General features: G+C 38.6%; 2 protein-coding genes across 2 annotated transcripts; both read right to left on the minus strand.

Moving 5' to 3' along the window:
* Nucleotides 1–215: 215 nt before the first annotated feature.
* On the minus strand, nt 216–2,892 carry LOC127813469 (monooxygenase 2-like). The gene is made up of 6 exons (XM_052354432.1): nt 2,533–2,892; nt 2,259–2,405; nt 1,660–1,725; nt 1,425–1,587; nt 1,018–1,246; nt 216–883 (listed from the first exon to the last, which is right to left on the minus strand). The coding sequence occupies exons 1-6, from the start codon at nt 2,757–2,759 to the stop codon at nt 378–380; spliced, it is 1,338 nt and encodes a 445-aa protein (XP_052210392.1). The 5' UTR covers nt 2,760–2,892; the 3' UTR covers nt 216–377.
* A 7,155-nt stretch (nt 2,893–10,047) lies between these two features.
* On the minus strand, nt 10,048–12,699 carry LOC127813468 (monooxygenase 2-like). The gene is made up of 6 exons (XM_052354431.1): nt 12,175–12,699; nt 11,911–12,057; nt 11,471–11,536; nt 11,236–11,398; nt 10,828–11,056; nt 10,048–10,676 (listed from the first exon to the last, which is right to left on the minus strand). The coding sequence occupies exons 1-6, from the start codon at nt 12,399–12,401 to the stop codon at nt 10,171–10,173; spliced, it is 1,338 nt and encodes a 445-aa protein (XP_052210391.1). The 5' UTR covers nt 12,402–12,699; the 3' UTR covers nt 10,048–10,170.
* Nucleotides 12,700–13,384: the final 685 nt, after the last annotated feature.

Raw genomic sequence — 13,384 nt, forward strand, 5'->3', positions numbered from 1 at the left:
ATTGAATACCAATCCCAGAACTTCCCTAGTAGACTATGACAATATGATGATGCCTCAACTATGTGTTTGGAATAAGAAATGCTTATTCCAAGTTTGTCAGCCGAACTAGCTTGGCACTGAAAAAGGCCCAAAAACCCTAGAAATAAGTTGTTCCACTGGCGCTCCTCACTAGTAGAGCAGGACAGTCAATTCACAAAAAAAAAAAAGCTCATAGGTGACAGTAAGTAGGATTACGTTTATTGTATTGAAAAAGTTGAGATATCAAACAACAATGCAGGCCTATCTTTGCATGTATCCTGGCAAAGAGCCTCTTATGTTTCTTTTATGGCAGCATTCTATAAAATTGGACTCAAGCCTAAACTTTTCCTAGCATCATCTTATAGAGGTTCACAGTCAAAATTTGTGTGTTCCAACATTGGTCCAAGCCTAACAAGCTTGGGAATGACGACATTGTTCCGAACAGAACAGACTGTCGAGTTATCCCATTGGAGAAGGGAGCCCATGAAATTGGCGCGTACCGTCATTGGGAAGATGCGAGGCCATCGTTCACTTTCGTACGACTTGAGAGCATCTTCCATAGTTGTAGATCCTGAATTGAGCACGCTGGCTACCTTTCTTGCTAGAACTACTGCATCCTCCAGAGCACAACAGGCACCCTGCCCGAGATTGGGAGTCATTGGATGCCATGCATCGCCAACCAGCACGGTTTTGCCTACAAAAGCAGGAGGGCTTATGGCCGGCCAGAGCCACCGATCTACCAGAGGGGATTTGATTATCGTGTCGTCTGGGGTGAGATCTATTATTTTCAAGAGCTCTGAGGACCAGTTGTTGACTAGCTCTGTAGCTTGCTTCTTCAACACTGTTGGATCAGTGATCTTTGGACCTGTCGTAAGGCAAGAAAATGGATGATCCTGTGCACTTAATAGATTGAATCTTTCTGAAAGATATTGAATGTATTAATATTGAGAACCATATAAGATACAGAAACTCCTATAGGGAACCACAAACTTGGTGTACCTGGTGTAGAGCTATTAAAGCAGATAAACCAGTAAACTTTTGTTGGAGTAATTGGCACATATCCAGCACGAACTCCCCTTCCGTAGATGTAGTTTACCATTGGTTTATATGAGTGCCCATTGGGGAATAATCCAAGCCCACGAAAAGCACAATGCCCTACATACTTGGGCTCGGAGAACCCCATCGACTTAGCAACTAAAGATCGAATCCCGTCACAACCAATCGCAATCTGTTGGAAGTTGTTAACTTCAATTGAGTTCCATTATGCTAAGGTTGCATGTAAAAATAACCGTCTCCCAATCCTTGTAAAACAAAGAGCCTAGTACAATGAAAAATACTATTCTAGAAGTTCAATCAAGGAGTGAAACACTAAAAAGACATTTGATAGGAACATAGAAAAGATTCACCTTTGCAGATAATTTTGCCCCATTGGTGAGTTCCAACAGAGTTTCAGTTGATTGACTTGTTTCAGCCTTCGCTAGTTTTGCAGAAAACTTGATTGTATCTTTGGGCAGTTGATCGGCAAGAGTTTCCAGAAGTACACTTCTCTCCAGGGCACGAACCTCTTGACTGTGCCATCCTAAACTTCTCAGACATCTTTATGTCATGAAGAAACGGAGGCGACTAGAATTAGTTTGTTACCTTTCATCTTCGTCTTTGAATATGAATGACCGCAGTTCCCTTCCATCGTCTGCTTTTACTGTTATCCTGCACAGTCAGAAGTTCAAAATTTGGAAATAGAAAAGGATACACAGAAGAAAAGATGTTTTTGCTTCATCCTCTCTCTTCTTTTACAAGGAGAAGGAAAGGAGCAAACTCAAGCCCCACTAATAGGTTACACTTTGACACTTAACATTTTCCCTTTATAGAATTAACAATATCCACCATTAGTTTATTTTTCTTTTTTCATTCACTTTGCAGCCTAAAAAAAAAAAGATAGAGAACACTCTGAACTCTGAATTCTTTTACAAAAAATCATATTATTAGTATCCTTTATACTACATTTTGAGTTACACAATGCATGCAAAATAACAAAAATACCTCTCTTGCCTTATCTTCTCGCCTCACGTCTTGTCATTTTATATGCATTGTGTAGGTCAAGAGATACTAATAGCATTTTCACTTACAAAAAGAGCCAAGTGTCAGTCAACTAATAATAAAAAGATTATCAAATGGAAGGAGTTAATCAGAACTTCTTCTTCCAAAATTCTATACACCACAAGAAAGAAGATACGCAATACCCTTGAATTTCAAGAAATCGGGGCCGGAGCAAATTCCCGACTCCAATGGCATCCAAGACCCTCCATCCATTCTTGAAGAAAGTGAGCGACGTTCCGCCGGTCCGCAGCGACTCCGCCTGCTCCAGCACCACCGTCCTCACTCCCAGCCTTCCCAATTAAACATAACAAACTCTCTTCAACACAACCACAAATATATATATATATATGTGTGTGTGTTTGTGTGTGTATAAACACAAATTCTGATGATTTCTGCGGAATGAGGATTAGCCGAAACCTGTGAAGCGAAACCGCGGTGGCAAGGCCGGCAATTCCGGCACCAACGATGACTATGTCTTCCTTCCTAACGTCACCAGCTTCGGCTTCGGCGCCGGACATCGAGAGGCGAATCGGCGCTGCTCCTGACATTGCAAGACGGCGTCCACGGTGGAGACCAAGCAGCGACGGAGACGGAAAAGAAGTCGAGAGAGAAGAATTCAGAAACAGAAGCGATCTTGTCGCCATCGCCGGTGCTCCGATTGATCTCTTCTGACTAGCTTGTGCGAGTACTGAACGAAGAGACTATAATCTATATAGAGGGGTAAGGAATGTGCGTATAGATAAGAATAAGAGGCCATGGATTCACTTCTCCCGGCAACCATCCCATCTGTGGATGTTATGGCGTGAGAGTGGGTTGATACGACGCCGTTCCGTAGCGCTATTCTCCATTCTTTCAAAAGGAAAGGGTTGGACTTGAATCTTTGATCTGTAATTCGTCAGCTTTGCTGTCACAGATATCTGGCCAATCTTAACTTATTTTCAAATCCAAATGACTCTTTGAGTTGAGACTTTGACTCTCTTCAAATGTCCGCCCCCCTCGTTACTCGACTATGTTCAAATGTCCTTCCCCCTCATCTCCGAGATTAACAGCAATGAGATGGAGTGTATAGTTGCCACACTTTCACCCTTTTTGAGGTAAATTTTTCTCTCCTCCTTCTCTCAATGTTCCCTCTCTTTTGGGAATGCAATTTTGTTCACCGTAGGAGTAAAAATATCATTTTGGGTCTCCCTCCCTACCTACTCTATTTCTCTCTTACCTCTTCCCACCAACTCGTCGATTGCCACCAACCTGTTGCCTTGTCTCTCTGTTGCATTGCCATCTCGCCCTTTCTACCCACCCCATTACTCTCTCCTCTCTTCTTTCTCTTGTTGTCGACTCACTGCATCGTCATCTCACGTCATGGTAACGCAATGATCGGTGAAAGGAAAAAAAGAGAGAAACGAGGTGGGTAAAGAAGGAGACCAAGATAACATTTTTATCTCAAGGTGAACAAAACTTTCACACTTCCCCAAGTAAATTTTTCTCTCCCTCTTTATCTCTTTCTCTCTCAATGTTCCTTCTCCCCTTTGTCCCTTTCAAACCACATTCTTTCTTCCATAAAGTTTCTCTGAATTTTTTCACTATTATTGCATGCCAAGTTCATCGAAAAAAGTTTCAGTTCAAGCTTCCGAATTGTTGCTTTGGTGAGTGCACCTAATTTTGAATGATGGTGTATATATTCTTTATACTATGAATGACGATGAATCATCGAACTTGATTTTGGTCCTTTTAAGATATGAAAAAACATAAATGTTTTATCATTTTATTGGCCACATCTTTACTTATGAAACAAAAAAAAAATAATAATTATTTATGTGGGGTAGTAATTGTAGGCTTGAGTTTGATTTTACTCATTTGTAGTCACATTCAAATTCAAGTAATTGTTATCTCAACTTAGAGATGGCAAAATGGGCTTGGCCCGACGGGCTGGCCCGTTGGGGCCCGGCCCGGCACCGAGCTAGGGCCAGCATTTTGCTGGCCCATTTAAGGCCGGGCCGATTTGGCCCGACCCGCTTGGCTCGCTAATCGGCCACACAACCCCCCCCCCCCAACAGCCCTCGCCCTCACCCTCACCCTCTGTCTCGCCCTCACCCTCATCCTCATCTCGCCCTCGCCCTCGCCCTCGCCCTCGCCCTCGCCCTCGTCTCGCCCTCGCCCTTGCCCTCGTCTCGCCCGCGCCCCTCACCCTCACCCTCACCCTCGCCCTCTGTCTCGCCCTCGCCCTCGCCCTCGCCCTCGTCTCGCCGTCCTCGCTCGCCCTCGCCCCTCGTTCTCAGTCTCTGGGCGGGCTGGGCTGGGCTGGCCCGTCTGACCCGCGTAGGGCCAGGCTAGGGCCAGTAATCTGTTGGCCGTTTTTAAGCCGGCCACTTGGTGGAGGGCCGGGCTGGCTGTTTGCCATCTCTATCTCAACTTTAGTAGCTATACTATAAGATGAATAGCAGTAATTGCTTTCATGTGAGTTTCCTTTTAATATTAATTAATCTTCCTATTTTAATAGATTATATAAAGCGATCGATGCACTTTTACTCATTGGAAAACCTTTACGAGTACTCCAAATAATATGGAAAACAAAAAGGATTTGGAATTATAAAGAAGTCAACACGATCAGATGGTAATTTAAGATTTGTTTGCCTTTCATGTTCTTGAGCGGGAAATTTAAGGTTTCAAAAACAAAATTACCTTAATCCTATCACATTGACAAAAAAGGCTTTCAAAGCTAAGGTTAATGCAACTATATATTTGAGGATAAAAAATGCAAGATTAATTCTGTTATACTTAAGCATAATCACAAGTTGAGTCCACATAAATCACGATTTTATACATGCAATAGGGGAATGGCCTATTAGCACAAAAAAATCAAATATTTTTACATTTTTGCGATTTTATTCATAAGTTTTAATTTTGACGATAAGATCTCAATTTGATCAATTGGTTGTAATTTTATCCACGAGTTAGATCCGATTCAAGAAGCATCCACGACTTGCTAATGTGGCATGCCACTTAATATTTTAAAATATTTTGAGTGGATCCCACATATATATGTAAAAAAAAAAAATGATTCCCATATTTTTGTCTCTAAACTCGACCTTCAAAGATGGAATTTTTTCTGTCCCTAATTCCCATATTTGTTGGAAAGCGCTGAAAATGACAAAATCAATCGATTCTAAACCTATTAATTAACAACTAATATTCACAATTCCTACACCAATCACACCAATATTCTATAACATAACAATTAACAAATTACTTCAAATACATAAAGTTATCAATTAAATAAAATTTCATTCAAAGTATTCAAAATACATAACAAATATCTAATAAGGTCCATGAATATATGTTTATTCATCAAAAGTAATCATCGAACTCATCATCATACCCATGAGTGTCGTATGTTGGGTCATGATGAGTATCTATGGCTAAATCAACTAGGTCGACTGAGGTGAAAACTCCGGAAGGATTGGAGTTGGTGAAGGAAAAACTTAAGGGTATCTGGGTGATCCCCAAGTATCGAAAAAGTATGCATATCATCTCTTGATGTGATTACACCTCCGTTGTCAAGCTGGACATCTTCTGGCACATAACATCCATCTCAATTGGAGACACAACTATATTGAATGAAGGCGTCATATACTCCAGATATATTGTCCCCAGACCGAATAAGTATCTCTTCTTATTTTATCCTTCAACCACATCCATATAAATGTTGTTGTTAGAGGTATCTGACAACTAACCTCCCAAACTCTCCTTTGTAGATATTTGTAAGAAGTTTATCTCTTATCATCGCTTATTAAACTCATCTTAAAATAAGAAATTTATATGCAAATAAATTGTGAAACAAAATTAAATTTCACATTACAATCACAATATAAATATTAAATTTGATCATAAAATTAGTATTTACAACAATATATGTAGTTTTTGAAGAGACCCAACTATCTTGGTTTTGTTGTGTTTGAGCATGCAAAGTCTATAAACTCCCTAGCCCCACCAACAAATACATCAGTCAAATGTCGATTAGCAGTTAGCTTGTCTCAATGTAACTTATATGTTATGGGTTTAAAACATTTTTCCTTAGACATGTAAAGAATACCTATGTCTGGAACAATAATAGAAGTGTTTGAGATTACCTCTAAACTAGACATGTAATAAACCCTAATTCCAACAACCAATACAACAAGAGACCACCAGAATATCAAATCACATTCAATCCTTGGGGATTCCAGAAATCACTAGATCGCAACTCTAGGAATTTCAAAACAGATTTGCTGAAATGATCATGGTAGATCATACTAGCCTTAACAAGTAGATCGCAGATTAGATTGCAGTAGATCGCTCCAGTCTTAACTAGCAAATCATTAGTCAAGCAACACACCAGACCAGAATTCCAGAGGTCCAGAAAAGATAGATCAGATCCAGCAGATTGGACCAGAGAAGATCAGATTTTTCAGATCACAGCTCTTGACCTAAATGAAAGATACAATCCTAGACAAGATTTGATAACTGAATTACATTAAATTTGCTCCAATTCTCCAGATTTACCCCTCATGGCTCTGATACTATGAAAAATGGTATATAGATTGAGAGAATCAAGAAGAGAGGAAAAAAAGAAATTGGAGGGAAGAATAATTGTTCAAATCTATTAATCTAAGGTTACAAGTATTTATACCAAAACATTATAAGTGCTATGCAGAAGTACAAGGCACAACTAGTTTATACAACACAAAGTATAAGCTAATATGAATTCTCGACACCAAAAAAAAAAAAAAAAATAGTTTTAAACCTTTTTTTTTTATTCATTCCTTAGAGAAATAAATTATCTAGCCTTCTATAGGTTGGGAGTGACACCTATCAGCATATCTTGACCACCCAGATGAACTCATTATAACTCTATCTGACTTCTTTTTCTTGTACATTTTTCTTGCTTGTTTTTGTTGAACATAAATAGTAATCTTGAGTCAGCCCTGACTACAACTTTTAACTCTTATCGGCCTTCACCCAAAAGTGAGAATTGATGTTAAGCTTTGTGCTTGGGATTGAATACTAATCCTAGAACTTCCCTAGTAGACTATGACAATATGATGATGCCTCAACTATGTGTTTGGGCACAATCAATACCATAGGAAATGCTTATTCCAAGTTTGTCAGCAGAACTTGCTTGGCTCTGAAAAAGGCCCAAAAACCCTAGAAATAAGTTGTTTCGTGGTAGGTCCTCACTGGTAGAGCAGAATAGTCAATTCACAAAAAAAGCTCAAATTTGAATGTAAGCAGGATTACGTTTAGGGAAATTCTATTCGCAACCAGCTTTTTACTCTTGGCAGCTATAATTAAAATAAATTTAACAAATACTTTTCACACCTACTATTATTACTTGTTGCAGCCACCTATATTCCAAAATTACCCTCATACATCTCATACATCGTGTCGTTCCTTTCTTTATAGCCACTCGCTGCAGTCCCCTTCTCTATAGACACGTCTCTCTACTCTGCGCTTGTTGATAACACTGGTAATTTTTACATGTTTGAACTTGGAGACTAGAAGGGGAAAGGTTCGATAGGCAAAGGTGGTGGCCGCCTGGGTTCCGGATTGGTCACCGCCATCGAACCGAAGGCAGCATGGCCTTCGAACTAGGTTTGGAGGCGACCTGCGCCTTCGAAACCTGGATTTTGGAGGCTTGGGCCGCTTCCGAAACCTAGGTTTCGGAAACAGCCCGAGCCTCCGAACTCCAGGTTTCGGAAGCGTTGGCCACCTCCGAACCCTAGAGTTCGGAGGCAGCCCATGCCTCCGAACCCTGGAGTTCGGAGACGGCCTATGCCTCCGAACGCTAGGGTTCGGAGGCGTCCAATGCCTCCGAAACTTGAATTGGCCACTTTCGAAACCTGGGTTTCAGAAATGACCCGTGCCTCCGAACTCTAGAGTTCGGAAATGGCCCGTGCCTCCGAACCCTGGAGTTCGGAGGCATTGACTACCTCCGAACTCCAGAGTTCGGAGGTGTTGGGAGCCTCCGAAATCTGGAGTTCGGAGGCTCTCAATTTTTATTTCATATATTATATAATATATTATATTATATATTTTAATTTCTATTTTATATATTATATAATAAAATATATTATAAATTTCAATTTGCACGGACCCTCCACTATTTTAATTTGCAGTTAAGTTAATATAATGATATAATATGTATATAATACATATATATATTATGATAATAATAATACTAATAATATTATTATTATTAAAATTACTACCTCCGAACTCTAGAGTTCGGAGGCGCTCGAAGCCTCCGAATTCTAGAGTTCGGAAGCTCTTAAAATATATAATATATTATATTATATATTTTTTTACACTTAATTTTGTATTTAAGTATTGCAGTAAAATAATTTAATTTTTAATACAAATAAATATATATTTTTCACTTAATTTTTTTAATCTAATAACAGATTTTCCGAACTCCAGAGTTCAGAAAATCCGTTAGTTCCCCGAACTCCAGGGTTCGGGGAACATATTTTTTATTTTTTTATATTTTATATTTTATATAATTGTATTAACATATTTTTTATATAACATATTTTATATTAACATTATATTAACATATTTTTTATACTTAATTTTTTATTTAATTATTGGATTCGAATAATTTATTTTTTTAAAAAAACAAATATATAATTTTTTGCTTAATTTTTTTTTATCTAACTATGATTTCCCGAATATGTGGGTTCAGAAAAATCCATAATTCCCTGAACTCATGGGTTCGGAGAACACATCTTTTATTTTTTTATATTTTATATTTTATGAAATTATATTAACATATTTTTTTAATATAATATATTTTATATTAACATTATCTTAACATATTTTTGTATACTTAATTTTTTTATATAAGTATTGGACTTGAATAATTTATTTTTTTAAAATAAATACATATTTCTTCCTAAATTTTATTTAATATCATGTTGCCGAACTCCAAAGTTCGGGAAACACCATGTCTCCCGAACTCCAGGGTTCGGGGGATTTGGAATTTCCTGAACTCTGGGATTTGAGAAATCCCAGCTTCCCCGAACTTCAGCATTCGGGAAAGGTTAGCGTTCCCGAATGCCAGGTAGCCATTCACAAACATTCATCTCTTTAATATCTTCAAATCTTAACAATTTCGATTCACTAAAACAAGCTTCACAATACACAAAAAATAGATGAAAATAAATAATCGCACACTATATATATATATATATATACAAAGACGCACATACATATATATACGCGCACACAAACACACAAACATATATTTATATATACTTACACATACATATAGAGATATATATATATATAGGAAGGAAGCTCGACGGCCATGGCTACCGAGCTTCATCAATCACGCCTAGAATCCATATATATATATAAACACACACATACATATATATACACGCACACACATACACACAAATATATATATACGCATACATACATATAGATATATATAGAGAGAGAGGAAGGAAGCTCGACGGCCATGGCCGCCAAGCTTCCCCGAACCCTGGAGTTCGGAAAGCTTGAAGCTCCCCGAACTCCAGAACTCCAGGGTTCGGGGGGAATGATTGATGAAGCTCAGCGGCCATTCTTTCCTATATATATATATATATATATATATGTTTGTGTGCGTATATATATATATATGTTTGTTGTGTTAATGTATATATGTATATATATGTGTGTGTATTTTTTGTTGTATTAATATTTTTTTTTTTTGTTGTATTATATACATTGTATACGATAGTTTTTTGTTATATTGTCTTCGTTTTGGAAGAGATAGGTGGCGGTTTTGAAAGGAATGAGTGACGGATAATTGATTGAGGAAGAAAGTGAATGTAAGGGTCAAAATGAGTTTTCAAAATAGGGTATTTTAGGTATATTAAAATATAGCTGCGAAGAGTAAAACCCTCGCTGTGAATAGAATTTTCCTTACGTTTATTGTATTGAGAAAGTTGTGACATCAAACAACTGTTTCTTTTATATATGGCAGCATTCTATAAAATTGGACTCAGGCCTAAACTTTTCCTAGCATCTATCTTATAGAGTTCCACAGTCAAAATTTGTATGTTCCAACATTGGCCCAGGCCTAACAAGCTTGGGAATGAGAACATTGTCCCGAAAAGAACAGAACATCGGGTTATCCCATTGCAAAATCGAGCCCGTGAAACTGGAGCGTACTGTCATTGGGAAGATACGAGGCCATCGTTCACTTTCATACGATTTGAGAGCATCTTCCACGGTTGTAGATCCAGTATTGAGCGCGCTGGCTAACTTTCTAGCCAGAATGACAGAATCCTCCAGAGCACAGCAAGCACCCTGCCCGAGATTGGGAGTCATTGGATGCCATGCATCGCCAACCAGCACGGTTTTGCCTACAAAAGCAGGAGGGCTTATGGCCGGCCATAGCCACCGGTCTGCCAGAGGGGATTTGATTATCGCGTCATCTGGGGTGAGATCGATCATGCTCAAGAGCTCTAAGGACCAATTGCGAACTAGCTCTTTAGCTTGCTTCTTTAACGCTGCTGGATCAGTGTTACTTGGACCTGTCATAAGACATGAAAATGGATAATCCTATGCACCTAATAGATTGAATCTCTCTAAAAGATATTGAATGTATTTCTATTGAGAACCATATAAGGGACAGAGAAAGTTGGGTTGTTGAAACTCCTAAAGGGAACCACAAACTCGGTGTACCTGGTGTAGAGCTATTATACATCATAAACCAGAAAACTTTTGTTGGAGTAATTGGCACATATCCACCACGAACTCCCCTTCCGTAGATGTAGTTTACCATTGGTTCATATGAGTGCCCATTGGGGAACAATCCAAGGCCACGAAGAGCACAATGCCCTACATATTTGGGGTCCGAGAACCCCATCGACTTAGCAACTGAAGACCAAATCCCGTCACAACCAATCGCAATCTGTTGGAAGTTGTCAACTTCAATTCAGTTACATTATGCTAAGGCTGCGTGTATAAACAACCATCTCCCAATCCTTGTAAAACAAAGAGCCTTGTACGATGAAAAATACTATTCTAGAAGTTCAATCAAGAAAGGAGGCATTGGAATGGGTATTTGATAGGAACAAAGAAAAGATTCACCTTTGCAGATAATTTTGTCCCATTGGTGAGTTCCAATAGAGTTTCAGTTGATTGACTCGTTTTAACCTTTGCTAGTTTTGCAGAAAACTTGATTGTATCTTTCGGCAGTTGATTGGCAAGAGTTTCCAGAAGTACACGCCTTTCCACGGGACGAACCTCTTGACTGTGACATCCTAAACTTCTCAGACATCTTTATGTGACGAAGAGATGGAGGCGACTAGAATTAGTTTATTACCTTTCATCTGTGTCTTTGAATATGAATGACCGCAGTTCCCTTCCATCTTCTGCTTTTGTTGTTATCCTGCACAGCCAGAAGTTCAAAATTTGGAAAGAGAAAAGGATACACAGAAAAGAAAAGATGTTTTTGTTTGATCCTCCTCTTTTTTTTTTTTTTTTACAAGGAAGAGGAAAGGAGCAAACTCAAGCCCTATTGGGTTACACTTCTACACTAACATTCTCCCTTATTTATAGAATTAACATTCATCATTTGTTTAAAAAAAGTCTATTTATAATGAAGAAGAATAAAGACTGTGAAAAAGGACACTCTCAACCCAACCCTGTTCCGAAAGAGCTAATAATAAGTGTCAATTAATAATAAAAAGATTTATCAATGGAAGGAGTTAATCAAAACTTCTACCAAAATTCTATAAACTACAAGGAAGAAGATACGCATACCCTTGAATTTCAAGAAATTGGGGCCGGAGCAAATTCCCGACTCCAATGGCATCCAAGGCCCTCCACCCATTCTTGAAGAAAGTGAGCGACGTTCCGCCAGTCCGCAGCGACTCCGCCTGCTCCAGCACCACCGTCCTCACTCCCAACCTTCCCAATTAAACAACAAACTCTCTTCAACACAACCACAAATATATCTATATATATATGTGTGAATATATAAAGATAAATTCTGATGAGTTCTGTGCAATGAGGATTAGCCGAAACCTGTGAAGCGCAACCGCGGTGGCAAGGCCGGCAATTCCGGCACCAACGATAACTATGTCTTCCTTCCTAGCTTCACCAGGTTCAGCTTCGGCGCCGGACGTCGAGAGGCAAATCGGCGCTGCTCCTGACATTGCAAGGCGGCGTCCACGGTGGAGACCAAGCAGAGACGGAGACCGAAAAGAAGTCGAGAGAGAAGAATTTAGAAACAGAAGCGATCTTGCTGCCATCGCCGGTGCTCCGATTGGTCTCTTCTGGCTTCTGCGAGTACTGAACGAAGAGACTATAATCTATATAGAGGGGTAAGGAATGTGCGTATATATAAGAGGCCATGGCCCATGGATTCACTTCTCCCGGCAACCATCTGTTGATCTTATGGCGTGAGAGTGGATTGATGCGACACCGTTTGCCTCGATTCAGAAAAATCTCTTGCTATTCGGTAGCGTAGCCGTAGCGGATTGAAGTTCCTCCCATGGCCGCCGCCGCCGCCTGCCACTGGTCAGGTCTGACCTTTCCTCTCTGTTGCTCTGGAAAATGCTATTGTTTGGCTCATGCTATGCTACATACATGCTTACGTAATCTAATTAAAATATTTAAAATATCTCTCATCATCCAACGTAATAATAAGATGAGGCACTAAAATATCGTGAAACAGTGATATGTATACCTAAAATACTCTTCACTTAAAGATAGTAAAGTGACGTGAAAAATATTTTTATTATTTATGATACATTATATAATTTAAGATGTAACATAAGAGATACTAATAATATGATCGATTGTAAAATATCGTGAGGCGATGAGACGTATGACTAAAATACTCTTCATTCAAGACAGTGAAACAACACGAGAAATATTTTTATCATTTATAATACATTATATAATCTAAGATGTAGTGCAAGAGATACCAATAGCATGATCTATTACTCTCTTATCTCCAATCATTCATAGGTTGAACTTAATATAACGTTTTCTTTTTTTATTGACAATTTTTTTTCTTATTATTTTAGATTCAAATGACTCTTTTACGCATCTAAATTAAGTATAACACGTGATGATCATCTTTTTAGAAGTAAATAAAATTTAACTCAAACTAAAGTCGGCCAATATTTGAAGATAATATTTAATAATTTTTAAAATTATTATTAATCGATCCCATATGTCTAGTTTTGAGTCTCATTATTATTTTAGAATTATCATTCTTGCACAGTTT

This window comes from Diospyros lotus, chromosome 11 (assembly GCF_014633365.1).
Source record: "Diospyros lotus cultivar Yz01 chromosome 11, ASM1463336v1, whole genome shotgun sequence".
NCBI lineage: Eukaryota > Viridiplantae > Streptophyta > Magnoliopsida > Ericales > Ebenaceae > Diospyros > Diospyros lotus.

Excerpts from the sequence above, each read along its gene's own strand:
- LOC127813469 (XM_052354432.1), bottom strand. The coding sequence starts at position 2,759 with ATGGCGACAAGATCGCTTCTGTTTCTGAATTCTTCTCTCTCGACTTCT. Across the intron at positions 1,588-1,659 it reads TTCAAAGACGAAGATGAAAG|TCAAGAGGTTCGTGCCCTGG; the intron begins GTAACAAACTAA and ends AGGATGGCACAG. Across the intron at positions 884-1,017 it reads CTTTAATAGCTCTACACCAG|GTCCAAAGATCACTGATCCA; the intron begins GTACACCAAGTT and ends GCCTTACGACAG.
- LOC127813468 (XM_052354431.1), bottom strand. The coding sequence starts at position 12,401 with ATGGCAGCAAGATCGCTTCTGTTTCTAAATTCTTCTCTCTCGACTTCT. Across the intron at positions 11,399-11,470 it reads TTCAAAGACACAGATGAAAG|TCAAGAGGTTCGTCCCGTGG; the intron begins GTAATAAACTAA and ends AGGATGTCACAG. Across the intron at positions 11,057-11,235 it reads GGACAAAATTATCTGCAAAG|ATTGCGATTGGTTGTGACGG; the intron begins GTGAATCTTTTC and ends AACTTCCAACAG.